Genomic DNA, 23425 nt, shown 5'->3' on the forward strand with positions numbered 1-23425 from the left:
GTCTTGCGTGTATTTTGCAAACATATTTGCATTGTTTCCCCTGTTATTAGCCAGTCAGATAAGGGTACATTGGGACACTCTCTGGGCAAATGTGCTGCTACTACTGCTAGAACCTTTGCGAATACTTAGGCGGCTGACGCGATGTCAAAAAGGGAAGTACTTTGAATTGGTAGTCCACTGAGCCTACTTTGAACCTTGGGTATTTTCGATGTGCTGGCAGCATTGAAATATGAAAGTATGCATCTTTCATATCCAGTGTTGTAATGTAGTCTCCCTTTTTGAGCAAAGGGATTACTTCCTGCAATGTTGTCATCCTAATCCTCCGAGGTTTGACGTGTGTTTGCTAGTCTCAGGTCGTGTACTGGGAGTTTTGTTTTGTCTTTCTGTGGAACAAGGGTACACAGAATATTTACTGTTGTTTACCTGTGATGGTGGAGCAAGTTCTATGGCTCCCTTTTGTAGAGGTGCTTCTACCTCTGCCTGTAAAATACAATGGTGTTCTAATGGCACTCTTGACTTTTGCTGGATGATTGCGCAGTAGTTCCTTAAATTCCACGCAATATCTGTGCTTTACAGTCGACGATAACCACCCGTCTGACGAGATCCCCTCCCATACTGGGGTGATATGGGAGGGCAGCTGAAGCAGGGAGTCATTGTTTAGAGGTAGTAGCTGAACCTCTAGTGGTTTGGCCTCTAACACCGATACACCCCATTCTGAATTGTCCCCTATTAGTATACCATGAGCTGGAGCCTGCCCCTTAGGTATAGCCTGACCGGATTGAGAATATTGTGTAGACTTTGCCATGAAAGGTTTGGCGGTTGGTATGTGTACCCCATTGTTGAAACGGTTTATTTGCAATTTGTGTTCTTTTTTATACGGTTTCTAGAATATCATCTACCGTCTTAACAGGACATTATCTTCCACTGGCATGTTAAGTAGCGTGGCCTGGGTTACCATCTAAAACCCAAATTACTAAGCCACACATGTTATTTTATTAGTGTATCCTCTGGCACTACTCTACCGGCTGCATCTGCAGCATCTACAGTATTATTTTTGATTTGGGGTTGTTTTACCGAAGCGTAAATGTTAGAGGGAGAAAATACTGAAGACTATTTTTTTTAAACAATCTTCAGTCTTTTCTCCCCTGAACATTGCAGACTTGCCCAAACCCCTAAATCTCAACCCCCTACTTATCTTGTATTCCGTCTCGCTCTGTCCCTGCAATGCCGGTTCCTTTTCACTTCCGTGATCGGGAAACTGTGCTGCAGGGTACTTTCCTGAAACATTTTTTACGGGTCAGCTGCGGGGTGTCCCCCGGAGCCTTTTTCAGGGGAAGGGGGAACTGCAGGAGACAAAGCAACCCCTACTCACAGTACTGCATTGTTCTAAGTTTACTAACTAGTCATTTGAACCACCTTTTGACAACTAAATAATGGAGAATTCATAGTTTTTGCTGATCTATTTTAGCACTTTTGACCACTTATTGTATCGCACATTTTATAAAAAATATACTTTTCAAAGGTAAAGCTGACAAAGTAGTAATAAAAAAAAAAACTACCAACTCTAGTGCTTCAACATTTAGGAGTTCTCTTCATCGTCGTCATCATCATCGTCCTCTTTTGCTTTAAAATGAAGTTTTCGGAATTCCCTTCTGCTCATAGAGGAATACGCTGGGACAACTGGTGGGATTTCCTGCAAAATAAAAATGTTATCCAGGTGAACTGTAGCCAGATTTATCACTCAATCTTTCATGGTACAGTCGAGAAATGCATTTGATTTGAAGGTTCTTCTGTGAGAGTTGAGGCTGCTGTAACATTGTTGTAAAATTCAGTGTGGCTTTTAACCTAGGAATCAATATGGCACATCATTCCAGATTACAAAAGGAGCCGAATCTCGTCAGAATAAATGCAGCAATTGAAAATGGTCGAGGGTTGGGAGCTATTTAGCTCCTCTTGTAGCCCAGATCATCCTGGTTCCCATGACACAAACTGTTACCATGAGCTACTTTTGACTCCCCATGCCAAATGGTGCCACGAAAATATATCCGACACATTAGCTGCGTGTTTGAGATTTGTGTAAGGGCACATTACGAAACCTCCGAAAGAAGAGTAACGCATTGCAAGCCATATGTAATGCATTAGCTCCTTGTTCCTCAAAAAGGTAGCTCCTGCGTTAAGCTCAGACTCATCAAATCGATATTTCCACCCATAAAACATGTTTGAATCCACTAACATTCTTCTGTGGGCAAGAGGGAATTGAAATGCTGGTTGTAAACGTTACGCCGTAAATTAAGAACTTAATTTTAGCATAGAACCTTAGCATGCCAATCCATCTTGCTAAGAATTATTATACTTGCTTGGTAAAGTTTGGGGAAAGATTGGAAAATGCTTTAGAGCATTCCGAAAGTACAAACTCCTAGCTAAAGGAACAACTTACATTCAGAGCAAGAAGCAATTTGACAACTTTGACCCATCTGGACATATTTTGAAGGTCAGCCAAGGTTAAAGAAAGTAATGTGGAGTCACAAATTACCCTTTTGTATATTAGCATCTAAAGTAATTTCGGTAGCTAGAGCTAAAACAGCGGAAAAAAATTGGAAAGCAGATTAGATTTGGCTGGTTGAGCACTCTTAGCATAAATTGTTCAGTAGTTTGCAAAACATATGTCAGACGTTAATATAAGCCATAACTGAAAAATAATAATTAGCTACCTATACTGTCACAAACAGAAAAATTCAAACTTCAATTAAGCTTACGCAGATCAACAACACGAGTTACAAAAGTCCCTAAGATGCATTACTAAACTGATAGTTAACTTCTCTCGATATCCATCTCGGTATCCAGGAACCTGAATGAAGTGGCTGCCATTAGCACAGAGGGAAATGAGCAGAACTGAAATGTAAGCTGGGTACTATTGTAGCTTTAAGCATTTCATGTCTGATGAGCCACGGACACAAAAGAACCGCAGCTATTACTTGTTAGTGACACAGTTACTCTTCCATTCTGATCCTTGGACCCCTCTGCCACATTTGATACTGTGAACCTCCTCACTCCTCCTCAATCATCAGGACCTTGGGTTTCATAAATAGGTTCTTGCCTGGTTTGCCTCCTACCTGGAAGGTCAGCACTTTAAAATCTCATGTAAATCACAAACCTCACCCCGGCAGTTTCCCCCAAGGATCAGTCCTTGAACTTCTGCTCTTCATCCGCTAGACCTTGCCCTAAAACGACTGATCCTATCTGCTGGCATTCACAGTCTCCTCTTTGCCAACAACACTCAAATCATTTGCTCCTGTACCCCCTTCACTGCAGCAATATTGGAATGGATTACCAACTGTCTCACTGCAACTAGTCACTGGATGGCTCTCTGCTGTCTCATGCAGAACTGTACAAAAACAGAAGCTTCTCCCTGCCTCCAATGCCAATCCTCCCCTAGGTCCTTCCCACTTGATCACCTTTCCCCCTCGCCCAAGGCTCACAAGCTTGGGATGCTCTTTGACAGAGACCTCAGACTGCAAAAACTCATTACCACCGACTCTGCTGCTCATATTAACCTTCTCAACATTCAGGAGATTCATCCATTTCTTACTGACCACCACGAAATCACCCCGTGCTCAGTCTTGCCTACGCCTCATGCTTACTCATTGGCCTTCCTCCCTCTAGACAAAGCCCACAACTTCACTACCCACACTCAACACCTACACAGATCCTCCCCCCACTTCTACCTACTGAAACCAAGCTGGTTGACTCTCCATGCAAAACTGCTACCTTTTCAAGTTCCTTTTCCTACAGAAATAGAGGAAAGGACAAAGAGCCAAAGAGGCGCAATGTCTACTTTGCCTTCTGTATATAGCGCAATTACATCACTATAACCACAACTAGCAGACAAGGAAAACGTGGGGAGTAGGATTGTGATGGACTGCCATCTGGCAAGGGTGTAGAAGCACTGGCTTTTAACATTTGAATTTAACTAATAAAAGAATACAGGTAATTCCATCTCTGAAAGGAAAATCTGCCAATCAGATTTCACTTTCACAGGCTCCATGCCAAACGCATAATGTACATGTGTGCTATGCTGGATCAGTAGCCCGATGTGCAGTGCCTGCTCTCCAGTGGCACACAGCAGGGTCATGGGTGCCAATTTGACAGCTGCAGTGACAACCAAGTCTCTGCAGTACACGGGCTGCATTTAAGATACACATGTCTGTTCCAAAACCCCATAATTTGGAGTGTACTGTCCTAGCAGCACTGTTAATTTTAAATATAAGCCATACCAGAGTAAGGGTATGGTATTTTTCATGTGAATCCCGCACAACTGTGGAAGGATTATGTGCATTCCCCTAGTTCAACTGTCTTTGCTCCTACCAGCAACACTATAGCCCTGGGGTTGCCTCTCGTTCCTTTGTGAGGGCAAGTAACACCTTCCACAGAGAGAAAGCCACTCCACAGGACGTTGTCCTGGAAACAAGCATCAAAGGACACACCCATTCTCAAAAGGAATAACCTCACACGATTGTGCTGCATGCCAAAAGTTGCTTTGATTCTATGTAGAAGGAAAGGGGTTGTTGTTAGTGTAGATAGAGGGAGCTCCTTACAGCAGGAGGAAGGTTCCACCATATGGTTTTTCTGTGTCCATCTTTCCTTCCTGTCCCCTCTATTTCCTGATGCAAAGCATTTTGGGTGTGGATGTCTGAAGGCAAAGTCCACTTGTTCGAAGGACAGGTACGGGGCCCTTAAAGCATGCTTGATTTTGACCAATCACCTGTACAGTTTGCCTTTAAAGGAAGGGGATTCCCACTGCTCTTTTGCATCATCTCCGAACTTCAAACCTTCAAGAAGATTCCGTTGGAACCTTTTGGGAGGGCAGTCCTTTCTAAAGTCTTCCAGTTGTCAGGTGAAAGCATGTGTTCCAAGACACAGGCCTCATCTGTCCACAACTATCCCCAAAGAACATTGGGGTGACTTGCTGCTGGAACAAGACCTGCATCTCTGCCAGCCACTCTGTTGCCCAGGACCTCATTGTGCTTAAGAAGCCCCTGAAGGTGTCTGCCAGTCTCCCAGTGTTTGGGTGCCCATGCTGGAGAATTTGGAGTGGGACTTGCAGGTTTTGAGAGATTCCTGCAATTTTGCAGTCAACCCGGTGCAAGACGCGAATCAAGCACGTTCGACACTGTTCGAACCAACAGGGCCCCCCAGAGATGTCTTTGGCACAGACGTTCGAACTGCAGTTCTGCCTGTTCGAACCAGTTCACTGCAGTTTCATTGGCTGAAACAAAGATGTATTGCTGCACTTGCATGCTAGAACCGCTATTCAACCCACCACTCTCATCATCGCCAAGCCAGTTGAAGTGCTATTCAAGTGATGCGAACCGACAGAGCATGGTGTTCTCTCAGAACCCATCCTTCAAGCCCGACACGACTGCACAGCCAGCACCTGCTCAACCTCCAAACTGAAACTGGCAACCTCTGTACGAACAGCATCACTTGAATAACACTTCAAACCGTATCATCCTTCAGTTCAAACCTCCCTCTACTTCTGCTTGCCAGTGGACTGTGACTTCTGCATTTTGAACCAAATCTCACCACCGAACAGCACAGGGAAGCTTGGCTCTCGTTGTCCAACCGCTAAGGACCAAAAAGACGTCATTGCCTTATAACTGCCCCCGGTATATTTAAAGCCCCAGAGACTGGCTACGTCACATTAATCCCCCTTTGCGACTTTTATTGCCCTTTGGACTCGTTTCAATACCCACAGTGCAGCGTCTTGCTATCTTGCATATTATGTGTTTTTTTCTGCAGGGATGGGTTTTTGTGGTATATTCTAGTTAGTTAATATTGCATATGGTAAGTTTAATTAAAGTATATATATTTTCATAGTTACTTGATAGGACATGCCTTAACTTTGAACTGCTCCATTTTACTGTTTGGGTTGCTACTGAATCGTGTTCACATCTGTAAGAAAGGCATGGTATGAACAGTAAGAAAAGCACCACAGTTCAAGGGTGTTTGAGCTTAAAAAAAGGGTTTGAAAAACACCCATCTAATCCTAAATCTACAGATAGGCGCAAGCTACGACCAGATAACACAGTCCTCGTAGTGTCTTGTCAAAATATAAGGGCCTATACTATTAAACGTATTGCCAATCTCTACCTCTAAATAGAAATAGTGTGGTAAATATTATGAAAAAGGAAGAAGAAATGTTCATAAAACGATAGGTCAGTATGTTCAGGCCATTGGCCTCCCTTCCCCATGCTTTCAGCACGGGGCATGGTGGCAAACTCGAGCTTAGCACACACTTTGTCTTCTCCAGCACGATTATGGAGCTCAGAACAAACACCAGGGCCAGTCTCTTTCCCCTCGAGTCTCTTATCCGTAGAGCGCCATGCAGTGCAAAATAATATTTAAAGTTAGTTTCTTTTTTAGGCTTACACAATTAAAATGGGATATCCTTCCCCAACATTCTTACTTCGAGAATCATTTTGCTTTACCGTCAGAGACCTTAAAACCTATATGGCGCTGCTTTAATGATATGAAATGATATGGCATTTATAACGCCCCTATACACAAGTGTTTCAATCCCATACATGACCACTCCGACACCACTGCATTCTAGTACTTGTATTTCTTAAGAGAAATTCCTTCTACTTTACATTCAGTTCTGTTTCAAACAAGCCTTCTTGGGGTTCTATTAGCTTTTCCTCTACTTAGTGATTTCCCTGTTCTGGCTTTTAGTTTCATTTGATTTTCAGTGTTCACATCACTTCCGTTCACTTCAGGGACTTCACTTTCATTTTACAGAGTCTTCCGATATTGTGTTCACTGACACAAGGTCACTGTTACTTTGGCTCTTATCTTCCAGGTATCACTTTCTAAGGTGATTCACAGTTCACCCCGGATCCCCCTCAGCCAGACTCAGATCCTCTTAAAACCGTGTTCAATTAGTCTCCCTCCGACGGGCTAGGACCAACTTGATTAATTTTGTCATCAACGTTCACATTCCTTTTTGGGTTTCAGGCCACTTGCCTGCTTTACTTGGTGCCTTCCCTCACGTGCTCAACTTCCCACCTGCTCGCCCGCGTCTATCACTCTCTTTTGATTAGACACCCCAGGCAGCGTTGCGAGGTCAGTGGCTCCATCCTTTGGCGTGGGAATGAGGTCAGGGTCTCACCAACTCCCCCTCTACGTCATTGGGGTCAGCACTGCTGGCCCCAAAGGAACAAGCAAGTGTCTGGAATTCAACAGCAAGATCCTGGCTGCCTAAATCCAACATGTAGGAGTTATGGCTCCTGTGACACGTTGCAGCCCTTCCTTTTCACTGGGCCAGCGTCGCCTCATGCTGTCTTCCTCTGGATTCACCAGACAGCTCACAGCTTCTTGGTTTCTCAGATCTAGACTATGTTTCCAGCTTGCTTTTGGTGTTTGAGATTTGAAGAGGGATCCTCTGCCGGTCTCAGTCTTGTATTCTCCCTCTTGCACTACCAACTGCATCTGATCTTTCTCTCTCAGCAGCCTCCCTTTATGCACCTGTGTGAGGTTAATGGGAAGCAGGTGTGCGATTAGGGTTGGGTCAGACGGACCTTGCCTGACTTCATTAAGGGGAAAGCCTGCTGTCAGAGCGTTGTAGTTCGTCTTCTGTGTCTTAGAGCGTTTTCCACTGGAAATCTTCACCCCTCCAAATCGCCTCTTCTTCCCAGTATTATGAGAAAACAGGGGAAGGGGGAGATGTGCGTTTGAAAATACCCCAAAAAGAGAGATTGGTTGTGTGTAACATGTGAGGGGGATACCGTGCCTCGCCTATGACCCCGGACTCCCCTACCTGGGTGATCCTCCAGCACTGGTCCGCCCCACCTTCTGGATCCAAAGGCGATGGTTGCCCTGGCCACCCGAATAGAGGATTCTTGGGGTCCAAATGGGAGAATACCCCTAAATTTCTGACACATCCCTCTTGAGAGCATAGTCTTCCCTCTGCCCAGGTCACCACATAGGGCAAAGGAGGTATATCTTAACTGTGCCTGTTTTCTCTATGATTGGGGTCATCCGTGGTTTGTAGAAGGGGAGAGGGGTGATTTAGCCTCTACTCATCCTTGTACAGGGCTCAAGTGAAATTGTAGCAAGGACAAAGAAAGATATAATTGAGAAACTAGGCATCTCAAGCTTAATGTAAAATCGCAATGCTGCACACATACCCAAGGTGCAAGTGCCGTCTTGTATCTCTTTGTGAACGCACCACCAGAGCACAGCAAACACATTGCATCAGAACCTGGCTGAAGCCCCAGCCCGTCAAGTGTGGAGTGGCTCCACCAATTAGCCCATTCCATATCCACATAGGTGCAATCTTTGGGGCAGCCATCTCACAAGTACAAGCACCACTGAGACAGTTACTAGGTGTGGTTGAAGATAGCCTGGTAACATTCCATGCCCCATGGACCATGGGGATTTGAAGAATTTGTATTAAGAGTTTCCAAATGTTAGGAAAGAACCACATACGTTTACCAAGGCATTGAGGACAGTAATCCTGAATTATAACCCTTCTTTGATTAACATGAACCATTTTACGAGGGTGATAATTGTCAGCCAAGGTACACAAGTGTTTGACTAGTGTGTGGTTGGCCTACCGAAGGTATGGGAACTGGTATTGAATTGGTACAAACGAGGGATACTTTAGTGCAGATTGTTTAAAGGTTTTCACACATTATTTTGGCATAAATAAGACTGCTGAGACAGCAAAGAGAGGTAGCAGGTGCTTTTTTTCAAGGTTAATTCATGCGCAATTGACAAATGTGTGTTGGGGTGACAAACACCTCTTGGAACTTATCTGTAGAGCATGGGTCTGCAACCTAAGGCTATCCAGATGTTCTTCACCACGTTTCCCATGATGCATTACCATTGACTATGCTGGATAGGTCTGATGGGAGTTGTAGTCCAAAACATCTGGTAAGCCCAAGGTTTGCAACCCTTGCTGTAAAAAAATCAATGGGTTTCTCGTCAAGAGCAGTATAAGAAAGTAAATAAATGCAAGGTTACGACATCAATTAGAATCTTTTCAGCTGCAACAGGGGCAGAGAGGGCTTTATTCTTGAATGCAGGTGGTCGTCCAGTACCTTTCAATCACTGCCCACCTCCGCCAAGTGCAAGGGGTAAAATTCAAGGAGGCGGTGCCGCTGACATCGAAAATAATTCAAGTGATGTTGTAACTAGTAATACAGCATGTCACTGCTGAAAACAAGAGGGACTCTGGACGTTTGGGTGCCTGAATCATCTTCAAATTAAAGTCAAAGGTGCCGTTCCTCTCTCTGCCCCTCATTCTCCAAACATGACCGTAAAGACTTTCCAGTCAGTAAACAAATGATTAGGAATGCCAGGGGACAAAGGACACATCCAAACATGCTGATTCGAGTGGACCAAGAAGGGCATTTTGTTATATGCAAGACACATGGGGAAACATATACCATGTCTAATATATTCACGGGCAAACGGTTTAACAATCAAATGTAAGCATGTTGCACGTGTTTCATTGTAGTCTGAAATTGTGCAAGCTGTAGGTATTTGCTAATGACCCAGTGATTCATCCGATGACAGAACCATCAATAGTACCCATTGGTCCAATTTCAGGCCAGCATACATTTGTTCTAAGCCCTTTGTCACCAGTACATTTATTAGGAATACATTGTGTAAATTGGAGGTGCACCATTATTGTAAAGCAAACAACCCATTTGTGCGTGAAAATGAATTGATGGTATTTTGGGAGACTGAAAAAACCGTAGACGAAAAAAGAGAATGGGCCAGAAGCAACAAAGGCGGCAGAACTTCGGTAACAGCTGTCAAAGGTGTACACAAAGGTATGGTCTCAACATGCAAATGAGGTAGGAGAGCTATTTAAGTCGATATTACTAGGCCCCACAGAGGCCCCTCAAATATCCATTAAACCCCGAGACAGAAAATTAAATGGTTATTTTAACAGGGGATAATCAATCCCAGAATTAGTGAGGCAACACTCCTATTCTAGCCACAAAGAAACCAGGAATGGATGTGTGACGATTTGTGGGTGAATTGAGACCAGTAAAAGTAGCAGCTTTACCTACCTTCCCAATAGTCTGCAAACCAGCAACCAGATTGTCATGCATTACTCCACAAGCTATTGTTTCACAGTGGCATATTGGTCTTCTTCATTTCTACACATATACACCCAGAAAGGCATTATGTGTTACATAGGGCTGCAGGATATTTTGAAAAGGATCTAGAAAATACTAGATTCCAGGGACACTCACTATTGATACAGCACATAGATTATCTAATGATCACATCGCTTTTGTATGAGGTGTGTAAGCAAGACATCTTTGCATGATTATCCACATTAAAAGGAACAACGCAAAAATTACAGCTATGCAAGGAAAATGTGCAATATTTAGGACATGACATTTGTGCAGTGAGGAGCATAACAGAATCACAAACAATTTTAGAATTGCCCAAGTCCACCACAATTAGAAGAGGTCCTTTTTGGGGAAAACCGGTCAATGCCGATAGTGGATATTATGTTACGCCAAAATAGTTTGTTTTGCAGGAAATTACTCATTTAAATACACCCAAACCATTAAAATAGTTAAAAGTAGCAGAGAAAATCTTTGTAGAAATAAAATAGACATAGCTGCCATTGGGATAGATGGCGAGTCCCGTGATTGTCTTAAAGCATGTATTCGGCACAAATGGAATAAGTTACTTACCCGTAACTCCAGTTTTCCAGCATTGGCATCTTGCATAGATTGGCGTGCTGTTTGAATATTCCCTGTAGTTAGGCTGAGAATCCTCGGTAACATTAAAAGCAGTTTACATTTAAATTTGAAAACTGCTGTCACTTATGCGCTCTTGGAGTCATTTTGGATCATATTGCCCCATAGCAAAAGAAAGGTCAATCTTTATCTCCACCCCCGCAAAGCATCTTCAGATTTGGCAAGCACACGTGAACCTGGCAATTCGACCCAAGAATAGCCATAAGCGAGGTAGGTGGGAGGGTTACATGTGAATCCATGAAAGATACCAAAGCTGGAGAACAGAAGTTACATGCAAGAAACCTATTCCTTGTCCAGCATTCGATTTATCATAAATTCACATGCGGTTTGAATAGATTACAAAGCAATACTTCCAAGAAACTAAGTGTGTAGGCAAGGCTTACCTGGAGAACACAGACTATCATCCAAATAGATTGCGCAGCACGGACTGGCCGACCCTGGATTCTTCTGTGGAATCCCTGTCGAGACAGTAGAACCTGAAAGTTATGCACGGATGTCCAAGTGGTAGTCCTGCAAATATCCACCAGGGGAACACCGGAAAGAAGCACTGTAGAAGCAACAGCTCTCGTAGAGTAAGCGCTATGCCTGTCGGGAAGGGGCCTGTTGGCCAGCTGATGAGAGTACAAGATGAATGCAGACATCTATTAGGAAATTGAAGACTTGAAAAGAGCTTTGCCCATGGCCGAGGGACCAAATGGAAGAAACAGCCAAGATGATTTGTGGAATTACTTGGTGCGAGAAACGCAAAACTTCAGAGCTCTCACCACACCCAAGGAATGTAGTGTTAGGCCGGAGAAGGTGGCGAACCAAAAAAGACAGGCAAAACCACAGGCTCGTTCAGATGGAACGTAGACAGGACCGTGGGCATGAAAGTAGTATTTGTGCGAATAACCACCTTGGACAGTATGGGCTTGCATGAAAGCCTGGATTGCTCCCACTCTCTTTGCAGAGGTAATGGCTCCCTAAAAGGCAGTCTTCCAGGACAGAACCCTCAGACTGGATTTGTGTATGGGCTCGAATGTGGGGCCAAGAGGGAGGGGCATAAGCTTGGAGAGGCCTACATTCAATCCCGAGGCAGGAGCCAGCGTCCGAACTGGAGGGAGGGAGCGTAATAGTTCCTTGAGGTACAGGGTCTGTGAGAACACAAAGGACGACGAAGGGAACGAGTAAATCTCGATATGGCAGCAAGTTATACCTTGATCGAGGAATGTGCTAATCCACTCCAAGCCAGTGATGGAAGAGAATGCAAGTAGAAAGGGTCAATTCCTACCAAATAGTGGAACATTTCCACTTGCTCTTGTAGCAGGAAACAGTTGAGGAAGCTTGGGCCTTGGTGAGGATATCCTGACAGTTTGGAGGCATAGGAATCTATCCAAATTCTAGGAATGCAGGGGCCAGGCCATCCGGCAGAAAGAGGTCAGGCCGTGGTGCATGCAGCAACGCTCTGCTGTCACTGGACGGCAGGTGGAAAAGTGAAGGCAACTTGAGGGGAGGTGCCGAGAAGAGACTGAGGATTTCTGACAACCAGAATGGTCTCGGTCAGGTCGGGGCCACCAAGATCAGTCGGCACGGATTTTGTCTGAAGATGGTGAGGACTGACATGACGAGAGGATACTGAAGAAATGCATAAAGAAACTTCCAGCTCCACTGGAATATGAACGCGTCCACCGGGCTTCCTGCGTAATGGAACCTGCTGGCGAATGCCTTGCATTTCCTGTTGGCCTCAGTAGTAAAAAGGGCTATGTGAAGAACTCCCCACCCTTGGAAGATACAGTGAACTTGACTTTGCAGAAGCTCCCACACATGGCAGGATAACAATTACCTGCTGAGGGAGTCCCCCACTGTGTTGTGCATGCCCAGCAGATGGAACAGAATGAGGAAAATGTCATGGGATAGAGCCCATTTCCACAGGGCCTGGACTTCTCTGGATAGAATGGTGGAATTGGTGCCACCTTGCTTGCAGATGTAAAATATGGAGTCCCTTGGGTGATAGACTGCACCGCACACCAACGCAGCGAGCCATGGAATGGTTGTGTTAAAAGAATCACGCCTTCCCAATTGCCATAGACCTGTTTCTAGCAGGCATCATGACATTCTTTGAGAGGCCTCATCGGAAGCTTGCAGTGCTGAATCGGGGTAATGCAGGTGGACATCATTCCCAACATGGATTTCAGGTTGCGGACTGACACTGCCGGTTTCCATGAAAGCTGATGGGCTTCGGCAAGGATGGACTTCACTCGGTTTTATGAGGGGGCTGCAATGCAAGACAGTGTATTCAAACGGGATCCCAAGAACAGAGCATCCTGAGAAGGAGCTAAGCGGGACTTTACATAATTGACAGAGAACCCCAGCTATGACCAAGAATCTTGGCTTCTGTATGTTGAAGGGCAAGCCCCAGAGATGCAGGACCTGCCCAGTCAGTCATTGAGGTACGGGTAGATGTGGATCCCTTAACGACTGAGGTGAGCCACGGCCGGGTGATGTATTTTGTAAATACCCTCTGTGCAGACTTTAGACCGAAGGGCAAGGCCTTGAACTAGTAATGTGCTTCGACAGTAAATCTCAGGAACCGTCCTGTTCCCTTGATGAACTGGGACATTAAAAAATGCATGTCTTCCAGGTCCAGTGAGGACAGATAATTGCCTTCCTGCATCCGACTTAAATGTGCTGAAGCAGGACCACCCAGAAGGTTTGAGATCAAATGAATTTGTTAATGAAGCGTAGGCCTAATTAAGGGCCTCCACCTTCTTGATTTCTGAGAAAGTATCTTGAATAGACATCCTGGCCTCACTTACTGACAGGAACGTGTGATTGATCCTTTAGAAAGGAGGGAGAGCACCTCGGGTTGTAGTAATGATAGGTACTACTCCACTCTTGTGGCAGAAGGAATGGAGAGCAGACATTAAATTAATTCCAACGTGTGTCCGTGCTGAATCAAAGACAACACCTATTTTTTTGCAGTGATGTTAAGCACTGGTCAATGTTAGAGAGGTACCCACCTACTGGGGTGTTAAAGCAGAAGGGTGGAGTAGAATGCTTGTCAGGTTTGCTTTGAGAACTGGACCTAGTTGTAAGTGGAACCGCTGCAGCCTTGTTTTCTCTGGTAAGCTTGGAACTTTCCCTTGTAGCTGTCCGATGTGGGGTACGTGTTTGAACAGTATGATTGAGACAGATAATGGGGCCTGTAGTCATGCAACATCCAGGAAAAGTACGCTTTGCCTGAGCGAATGGATTGCCGCTGTTGCTGACGCATACCCAGAGAGTGAGCCGTAACAGTATCCGCTTTGACGGCTTGGATTATGGCATCAATTTTCTTCCCAAAGAGGTCCTTCCCATTGAAGGGCATATCAATAAACTTAGATTGAATCTCTGGATGGAAATTAGTCGCCTTGAGTCATCCCAGATGGCGTAGGACTGATCCATTTCCTATCTGTCTGAAACCACTGTCCGCAATGTCAACAACCGCATATATAGCATGGTACAATGTGGCCTCACCCTAGCAAAAAAGGGCGAAAGCTTATTCCTGGTCATCAGGCAAGAAATCAAGAATGGGACCCATCTTATACCGCAATTCTCTGTCACAGTGGGAGAGGACAGCCATGGAAGTTGGCTGCCTTGATAGTCGTGGCGCTGGAAATGATGTGTTTCTCAAAGGAGTCCAGTTGTTTTTCCACCTTGTTGGGTGGGACCATGCATGGAGAGGATGGGTTAGCGGAGTGTTTGCGGGCTCCAGCAGACAATACTGAATCCAGGTTGCACACTTAGGGGTGGAATCTGGTTCCTTCTTAGACCTGTCCTTCTTGGGAGGAGCTGTGAATGGGCTCTTCATGGTCAAACTACCATCTTCTCAAATGTCATCGAGGGGAGGTATGGAGACCACAGACTTTCTAATGTGTTCCCCTGTTTTTTATGGCAGGAAGTCAAACAATTTTGCAGCCCTGGTCTTGAAGGCGTGGACGGAACGGATTGGTGGGTCAGCTGGCTCACCATCCCCCCCGGGATCATATCATCGAATTCATTGGTGTCATCAGTGTGATCAGACCACCTTGTGAGAGGTCATCCTCAGATATGGTGTCAGTAAGCTTGGTAGGTGGCGGATAAGCTGGCATAGGCACTCGCAAGGGGCATCCAGTCAGAGGTAGAGGTGCAGGCAATGGGACAGCAGGAAGATCTGGACGTGTAAAAAGAGATTGTAGGTAGTCTATATTGTAGTTCATAGAAATATTTTCTACTTTATAGACTCTTGTCTATTGATCCATCACATTGTTCTGAGTGACTAGAAGCCAGTTTGGGATGTGGGCTTCAGGGTGCAGGAGTTGCACGTGGGAGAAGCACGATAAGATGTGCCAGAAGTGATGGAGAAACTTCCTCATTCGTCCTCCGAGAACACACCTTCAGGACCCTTAAAGCCTGCGTCAATGACATGCTCCAGTAGTTCTTCCGGAGGAATCATGGAAGACCTGGGACAGCGGGAAGAACATACAGTGCCAGTGTAATGACCAGCTGCATAAAAGTAGGTACTATTAGAAATGAAGGTGAAGCTGATGAATCCTGTGTCCAGGAAAGTGATTTAGGGGTAAAGATCGAGGTGGTCGTAGATTTAGCTGCCACAGAGGGGAGACTTTCGTATCGTTGATGGGTTAAACTTGGGTTTTTAGAATGATGCTGAAATACTGGCTATTCTTGAGTCATACTGCCACGTTGACGACGCCCCAGCTTCACGTCAATGGAGACCACCAACTTGGAGACCCCTTTCAAACACTAGTGGGTGAAGGCCGTTATTAACTTACTTTATTTTTAAAAAAAACCTGCTGTTCATTTCCAAGGTTTTTTATTCCTTCATAGTAGCCTTCGGGTTTTGCTTATTTCTTCATCTTCTACTTTCTTATAGAATCAGTCCATCTCAAATTCAACCCGACTACAGGAGAGCCTAGAATTTCGAGAGCAGGAACATAACATTCTATTCCCTACTGTTGCCCTTTGTACAAGATTGGCTTCAATGTTTTCACATTGAAACGTTTCACAGTGCCTCAATTGTATCCATTACCTGCATCCTGATGACTTGCTCATTAATTTCAGAAACGTATATCACTACACCGCTGTCTACTTTCTCTGCTTACACGTGTCGGCTCACTCATACCCAACACTACTCAGACAAAGCCAGTCATTTCCTCTCTGCTAGGTTTCTCCCCCTACCTTTTCTCTCCCAATATACAAATAGAAAATATTGTGGTTAATTGGCTCAGGGAAATGGGTTTCATAATTCTAAAAAGGAAATCAAACTAGCCTCAAGCCCATCTTGACGAAGTCCCAAAAATACAAATGCAGTAGAAATCATTCCTGAAGGGTAACAACCAGAACTATCCTACACCGCAATTCAATTTCACTTTCTCACATAGTCCCTGAAATACAACTCCCCAGAATCTTATCAGCCTCATTGGATTCCTTTCATCCCAGCGATTACTTCTAGAAACACTCTTCTTGCAACTCCTCAATCCTTATTGGAGTCTTCAAATTACCCCACAACCCACACATAGGATACCTCTTCCAATTCCTTCATCCACTAACCCTCTCCTTATTTCACATTGTTCCTTCATCCACAGCTCCAACCTGCACGCTACACCTTTAATTGCAATGAGCAACTGTACCCATACCCCATTGATCAGCCCCCCCTCTAGGTTCAGTCCCCACCTCAACCCCTTTAATCTCAACAGGTATGGTCAACACGCCACTTCCTCAGATCCCTCCTCACTCATCCCTCTACAATGACATCCACCGTTCTCACGCCATGTTCCCTACCTTCCTTCCCCTCTACAGCCTCTCAAATAACCTCAACGGCAGTCCCCCCCCACCCCAAGCAAAACATCAAGTAGGTATTTAATTCTGAAACATAACCACCCTCCCGTTCAAAGGCCTCACTCATCCGGCACTACACGTTTGCATACTAGTATATCACCAGTTTACTTTGAATCACTTGCAGCCCATAAGATCATCTGACCAGTAGCCTGCCATACTATCCCTCATATCCACATATAAAAGCATCCTCATCCTGCTCAGGAGGCCGGACCCACTATACACACTCCATTATTAGAAAGACCCCTCCTCTCCTTTCCATCATTTTCTTCTCTCATCCTACAATCCAACATACCAAAATACCATCCACGCAAAGTGTTTCCCTTAGCTACAACTACCATACACCCACACATAACCCACTACTTTCCTTCTCCGCATCCACCACCCACATCAATATCCAAATTTGATAACTCACTTAGAAACATTAAGCAATACATGGCAGAACTATTTTGCTCCTAGCAAGCCCCCTTTTTCACTCCCCAATTGCCTTCATTATCAACAGAAGCAGTTGGACCAGGAACTCCTTGGTTCAAAGGCACTCCTCGTTAGGCCACAAAGGCTCATGCTTAAGAGGGTTGTTTAAGCATATTCGACACTGGCCAAGACACGAGGGAAACAAACTGTCCGAAACTCTTCAAGATCTAGATATTTACGTCTCGCTATTATCTCCAATCAAACTACTTGTACCAGTTCTCTTAGGCTGTGCATCGCCATCCTCTATGCATTTTAGCGGAACCCCAAACCACAGCTCCCCAGGCGAGCTGCCGGCATGTACCTCCCTTTCCTCAGCATACATCAGTTTATCGGTAACCAGGAAATCCCTATACCCAATGAACTAATCTCCCCTAATTGGATCCACATTACACGCAAGCATGCGCATAACTGATAACTTCTCCATTACAAAAAAGCAGGCAAGACAACACGCCATACCTCCCCAGACTGCAATGCAACCCGATCACTTTCCGCTGCTACACATCCCAAAACCTCCTGCACTTCTCATAAAGGAGTGCCCTTCCTGTATTCTCCTCAATGTGCAATCCTTGCCCAAATTGATTCAAGATTAATGACCTAATTTCAATCCATGAACTCTTTCTAACTGAAACATGCCTCAATGAAGAACATTCCCTGGCTATAAAACTAAGCAATGCCAAAGGCTACAAAATATTGAAGAACAGAGGCGAAAGAGCTGGAGGAACTGCGCTAATCTTCAAGAGTTCCCTACATAACGCCTGTTTGCCAGAACTTGAAGCACCCCTATTTGAAGCTATGCTCATTAAATGGAACATCTCATCCACTTTTACATCACCTTTGTCCTCAAACAGACCTCCGGACTACAATGCTACATTCAGAGTTGAACTTACCGACTTATTTTCCAGCTCTCTGGACACCACAATGGTTACCAGTCAAATGGTCGAAAACATTTGGTCGACAGGACAATTGGTCGACACCATTTGGTCGAATGCCAAATGGTCGAATTTTTTTTTTTACCCATTTTTTTATTTTTTTTGGGGGGGTCCCCCCCCAACCCCCTTTTTTTTCTTTTTTTTTCCCCCCACACGAAAACCCACAAAACACATATATAAAAAAAAAAATAATCGACCATTTGGCATTCGACCAAATTGCAGTCGACCAGTTTGTTGTCGACCAGTTGACTGGACACCCACCACAATGTATGCATACTAGATTTCAACATCTGACTAGTCACCCTAAAATAGGTTCTGCAGATCTACTCCCAAACCTCGAAGGATTAGACCCCTATATGCTCAGTAGCAAGGCAACACATACAGCAGGTCACATGTTAGATGCTATTTACTGCCCTCCTTAGGGCCTTTCCTTCTTTGAAAATGCCATGGGGTTGGCCATCCAGCACTATTCTTCTCTGTGATTTTGCCTGCAAGACCAGAGTAACCCACGCCAGGTGCAAATGCCCCCTATTGCAACTTAAAGGTTTCAAACAAATGTACCCTTTTGTGAAGGATAATATACCCATTACTATCTCAAACCCACTCACAGCAACAAACTCATTCAATGACTGGCTGTCTGAAGCACCCAAGTCGACGGCCGCACTAAAATTAGGCAAAAACTCAAGACCACTGCACAAGCATCAATGGTTCCACCTAAAAAAAATGTACAGCCAAACTCCTCACGTATCCACACCTGCAGAAAGAATCAGACTAAGGAACAAATTAGCTTACCTTAGACACAGACAAGGCTATCACTGATACAGCAAAGCAAATCGACATTTTGCTCCTAAAGGGTTCTTAGTGCCACAAACTCACAAAGGTAGGTTTTCAAAATGTTCTTTGAATTCATATCTCCTAATGCCCAGATCATCTCCTCCCAAGAATTGTGTAGCTCACACTCAGACTACTTTCATAATAAACTCACACTAGACTCCAAAATTCAAGCCATAATCCCTCCCACGCCAGCTACCATTTTTCTAACCATTCCCTGCTCTTCATCGCATCCTCGCCTCAACACCTAGTTCTGCTCCTTCTCTGCTTTCGCAATACAAGAATTCAAGTTTCATCACTAAGAGCTTCCATGTCAAACTCCCGCACAGGCCCCTGCCAACCCACTCTGCTCAAATCACCTCCGTGACCTTCAACTGGCAAGTCGCCAGAACTCATGACGGGGATCGTGCTCCCAGATTTCAAATGAGCCCATTGTAAGCCTTCACTGAAAAATTCAGGTGTTAATCAGGACAATCTCAAAAACTACAGAGCCATCGTCAACTGCTTTTACTTAGCTAAACTGAAGGATAAGCATCTGGGATTAGATGAAAGTTGGGCAAGACCGAAATTAGGCATCTGCTCTTGCACTACTCGAATTCTCTGCAGCATTGGACTTGGTTGACCTTAACATCTTTCAACAATTCCTACTTGCGGTATTCGAGCTAGAGCCCTCGAAATGGTCAATGTCCCTTCTTACCGACAGATCACAATGCATCTATATTGCCCCCTTTTATTTTTACCCCAGGGTGCCTCATTCTCTCCTACTCTTCAAAATCTACATCAGAGGCTTCCCCACCTTTCTATGATCTCAATCTCTTGCTACAATTGCATGGACGATGCACAGCTCATGCTTAAAATACAGAGCAATTCTGCACCCTTGTGTGCCACCTCGGGATGCATTAAGAAAATCAACACCTGGAAGGCGCATAATCTCTTACTGAACCCAGAAAAATACAGTAATTCACAGCTGGTAAAACATCACTAAAACCCCTTCTCCTAAAAAGGAACAGCAGATCCAGCCCAGATTCACATACTGTATAAAAAAAAAAGTAAAAAATGTTTTAACAAAACAAAAAAAAATAAAAAAAAAATTAAATATCGAGCAGTGACCCTGGATGCCAATCTCACTCTTGAACCTCAAATCACTACAGTCGCTCAACAAGCTTTCACTCACCTGAAAGCCCTCGAACCGCCAGCAATTTCTGGCCTTCCCACAAAAATGCACAGCTATCAGATCAATGGTAATCGCCTATGTGCCCCAGCATACCTTATTGCCAGACTCCACAACGCATATTCACGGATCTTACTGCGCCATGCTACAGAGATTACACCTCACCCACACTTCTATCTTTACATTGGCTACCGGCAGGTAGGAGAATCATTTTTAAAACCCTATGCCTACATTTCAAAGCAATTCAAGGACAAGGTCCCAAATGTATCCAACGAAAACTGAAGACATTCCAAATCAATCAGCCTCCCTCAGGACTTTGGTGGTGCCAATATATTCTAAGAAGAAATTTGGAGGACCATACTTTTAAACCCTGAAACACTTTCCCCCAAAAAGATATGAACTATCCACCACAGCACCCAATTTAAAAAGCAATCAAATCAAGGGTGTTCCCCTTCTAATACCCTTTGAACAATTTCCTAGCCACTCCACCGACTAGATGGCAGTGTAACAACCCACACACCCTACTTTCATATTTCCTTGAGTAAGTGCTAATGTTTACTGTCTCTACAACACCTATGTTCCAATCTTATTTACTCTTGCCCGTTTTAAGAAACTGCTGTTGGTATTTTCTTAAACATTGGGCAGTTCGAATACTATTGCACTATATATGTGACTGTTGGCACTCTTGCACTCTACAATTGTTTATATTCAATTAATTCGAAATAAATCAGATTTACTTACTATAGCTCTGCTTTACTCCCAACTCACATCACACCAAATAGTATGATTTTCCATTTCAATCCAACCATGTGTATGGGCAGCCTACTCTCCTTTCTCTAATAAAATCTACTACGATATCCTAAAGTTCACACTGTATCTACTGCTTAAAATAACAGACTTCACCAACGTAATGTCCATGTGATAACTGACACCTTTAACTGCCATTTCTGAAGGCTAATTCAATAAATTTAAGGACCCGTCCCCATCAAAAAGTATTTACTATCCTTTTTCAACCCCGGGACCTGTATTGTTGGCACAGGATGGGAAAGCCCTTCAGTCCTAGCTTCCTGCATACTAACTATATGGAACTCAAGCATATCTCAATGCCATCATTCATAACTAGTCTCAAAATATATCCCGACACGTGCAAGTTATACCAAACCTAAGATGAAACTGCCATTAAGGTTTCATCTGTCTCGCCTGATGGACCCTACCTTTTCCCAACAAACAGCCATATATCTCCTACATACTTCCCTGCTCACACGCTCATTATACCCTGATGGTCCTGACCTATTGGTTTGGTACACCAACTTGTTAACACTCTGTTCACCTATTCTTCACCCAATTAATCTTTCCTCCTACCTTCTTCCCATCTATACTCATCTGGTAGACTATGGTCTGGTTATCAACATCCTTGGAGGGATCATGGTTCGTTCCTCCAAAGTCAAGGACATGGACTTTAAGACCACTACAGTGGTGACTGGCGTAGTACCAAAGTAAAATAACATAGCCTTTGAGCTGAGGCAATGTCCAATTAATAGATGACACAAATATACAATACTGTAAAGAGCTAGTCAAAGTTGTGAAATGTATTGCAGGACAGTGGGGGGGAGGGAGGGGCGGGGCAATCCCAAAAAGAAAACTGCAGCACCTTTCCATCCTTTTCGGGCAAGCATCAGGGTCTTCTTGAAGACCCGCCATAGGAAGGACTGTTTATGGGCCAGGTTGGCGGGGCTGCTCAAAGTGTTGCTGGAAACCGATACAGCTGTACAGTGCCAAGATGTTCCCACATGGACCCATGCCTTCCATTGCAGACCAGTGAAGGTGCCAGCTGATGCACTACCTGGTGATGTGCAGAATACTGCTTTGGTAGTTTGTTAACCTAAAACTCAGGTGAGAAAGACTGTTCAGTGCTTTGCTTCTTTAAGGCTGACATTTCAATGAGGAAAAAAGCGCACAGAAAACAATACCAGAAATTAGAAATTGGCCATGCTGGAAGTGGAGAAATATAGCTGTGTGTCTTGGAGGAAACTGCCGAACTGCTTCACAGCGTGAGGTAACTTTTCCTAGGGTTTTTATTTCTGGCAGCTGTGAATGCACTTATGCGCAAGTGCAAACTGCTTGCAGGGTTCTACCGAATTGGATGCCAAATGACCGTGAGAGCAAGGTTATTGCGAATGCAGTACCTAATTAACAATGTGCTAAGAAGCCAAGTATAACAGAAAATATGCAGGAAAAGATATGAGAAATGTGTAACTAAAGAATCAGGGTCGTTAATGCCAAGAACCAATTTAACATCTTAATATTCAACTCATGCTTTCTAGAACATGGCCCACAGCAACATGGAAGTACAGAGGCAATAAGACTTGTGCAGCCAGTGGACATGCTGATGGTGAACAAAAGAACTTAAAGAATCTCAGAAGGCTGACTGTGGGACACAGTTCACGCAAAAGATTCAGCACGGTATGTTAAGTGGCTGGGTTAATAAGAGGTTCTCAATTAACCAATATAGATGCGAGCCTCGGAGAAGTACATTTTATCAACAATTTGAGAACTCATTCTAACTGGTCCTGGAACAGCAAGATGCTCCAAAGCCTATCAGCGTTAGAAGGAATTTGGAGGAGTGGTGCATTGATATGTCTGGGAAATTCATGTTTCAGGAGGCACTAATTGCTATGTCTTGAGTATTCCGGAGATGAAACATGACTTGCGGATCGGAACTGGAAATTACTGGGCATTGTGGCCAAAGAACCCCCGGAGGCTGGCAAAAGAATGATACTCTGGATGAAAAAATAAGTTCTATATAATGACGGTTTAAAAGAATGTAGACTGAAATGTAATTGTAATTTAAATGAAAGATCTGCAGTCTCAGCACACGTTTATGTAAACCTCACTTGCCTTGCAGGAGGGTGCTTATGTATCAAGTAAAACATCTCCAAACACGTGTGATAAGAGTGTGTGCACTTTAATTGGATAATGAATGCACATCTTTGCTGGTATCCCCCTTGTGGCAAGATTGATCTTGGAGTACCAACTCTTGCCTGTCTGCTCAGAGGTCTATTTGCTAGAAAACCTAGAGTTGTTCAGGGGGGCATGCAGTAACAGCACTGGGATTGATTGGGTATAGTGTGCCATCTGTTTCCGCATTTACCCTACAGCGTTGCTATTAAAGATTTACCGAACTAACTTAACCCAAGATTTGAGCACAGAGTTTGATTTCCTTTACAATGATTCATGCACTTGAAGGAAGGGCTGGAGGTTGATGCGAGTTTCGTCCTAATAACCATGATTGAGAAGCACAATGTGTTTGGCCTGCCGAGCCAAAATACAGATTCCCTCTTATGTAAAAGATCAAATTAAAACCAGAATTTATTTGAAGC

General features: G+C 44.2%; 1 protein-coding gene across 4 annotated transcripts in view; it reads right to left on the reverse strand.

Annotated features, from left to right (window-relative positions):
• C8H1orf174 (chromosome 8 C1orf174 homolog) overlaps positions 1 to 23425 on the reverse strand; it is a 342838-nt gene that overhangs the window by 54056 nt on the left and 265357 nt on the right. For 2 of the 4 annotated variants that reach the window (XM_069610261.1, XM_069610258.1), the window contains exon 4: positions 1564 to 1693. In XM_069610261.1, coding sequence (XP_069466362.1) covers positions 1580 to 1693 — 114 coding nt within the window. In that variant the 3' untranslated portion in view covers positions 1564 to 1579. Of the gene's footprint in view, positions 1 to 1559; positions 1694 to 23425 lie in introns of all 4 variants that reach the window. The other 2 variants (XM_069610259.1, XM_069610260.1) reach the window with 1 other exon arrangement.

Source organism: Ambystoma mexicanum, chromosome 8 (assembly GCF_040938575.1).
Source record: "Ambystoma mexicanum isolate Mex_15411 chromosome 8, UKY_AmexF1_1, whole genome shotgun sequence".
Taxonomy (NCBI): domain Eukaryota; kingdom Metazoa; phylum Chordata; class Amphibia; order Caudata; family Ambystomatidae; genus Ambystoma; species Ambystoma mexicanum.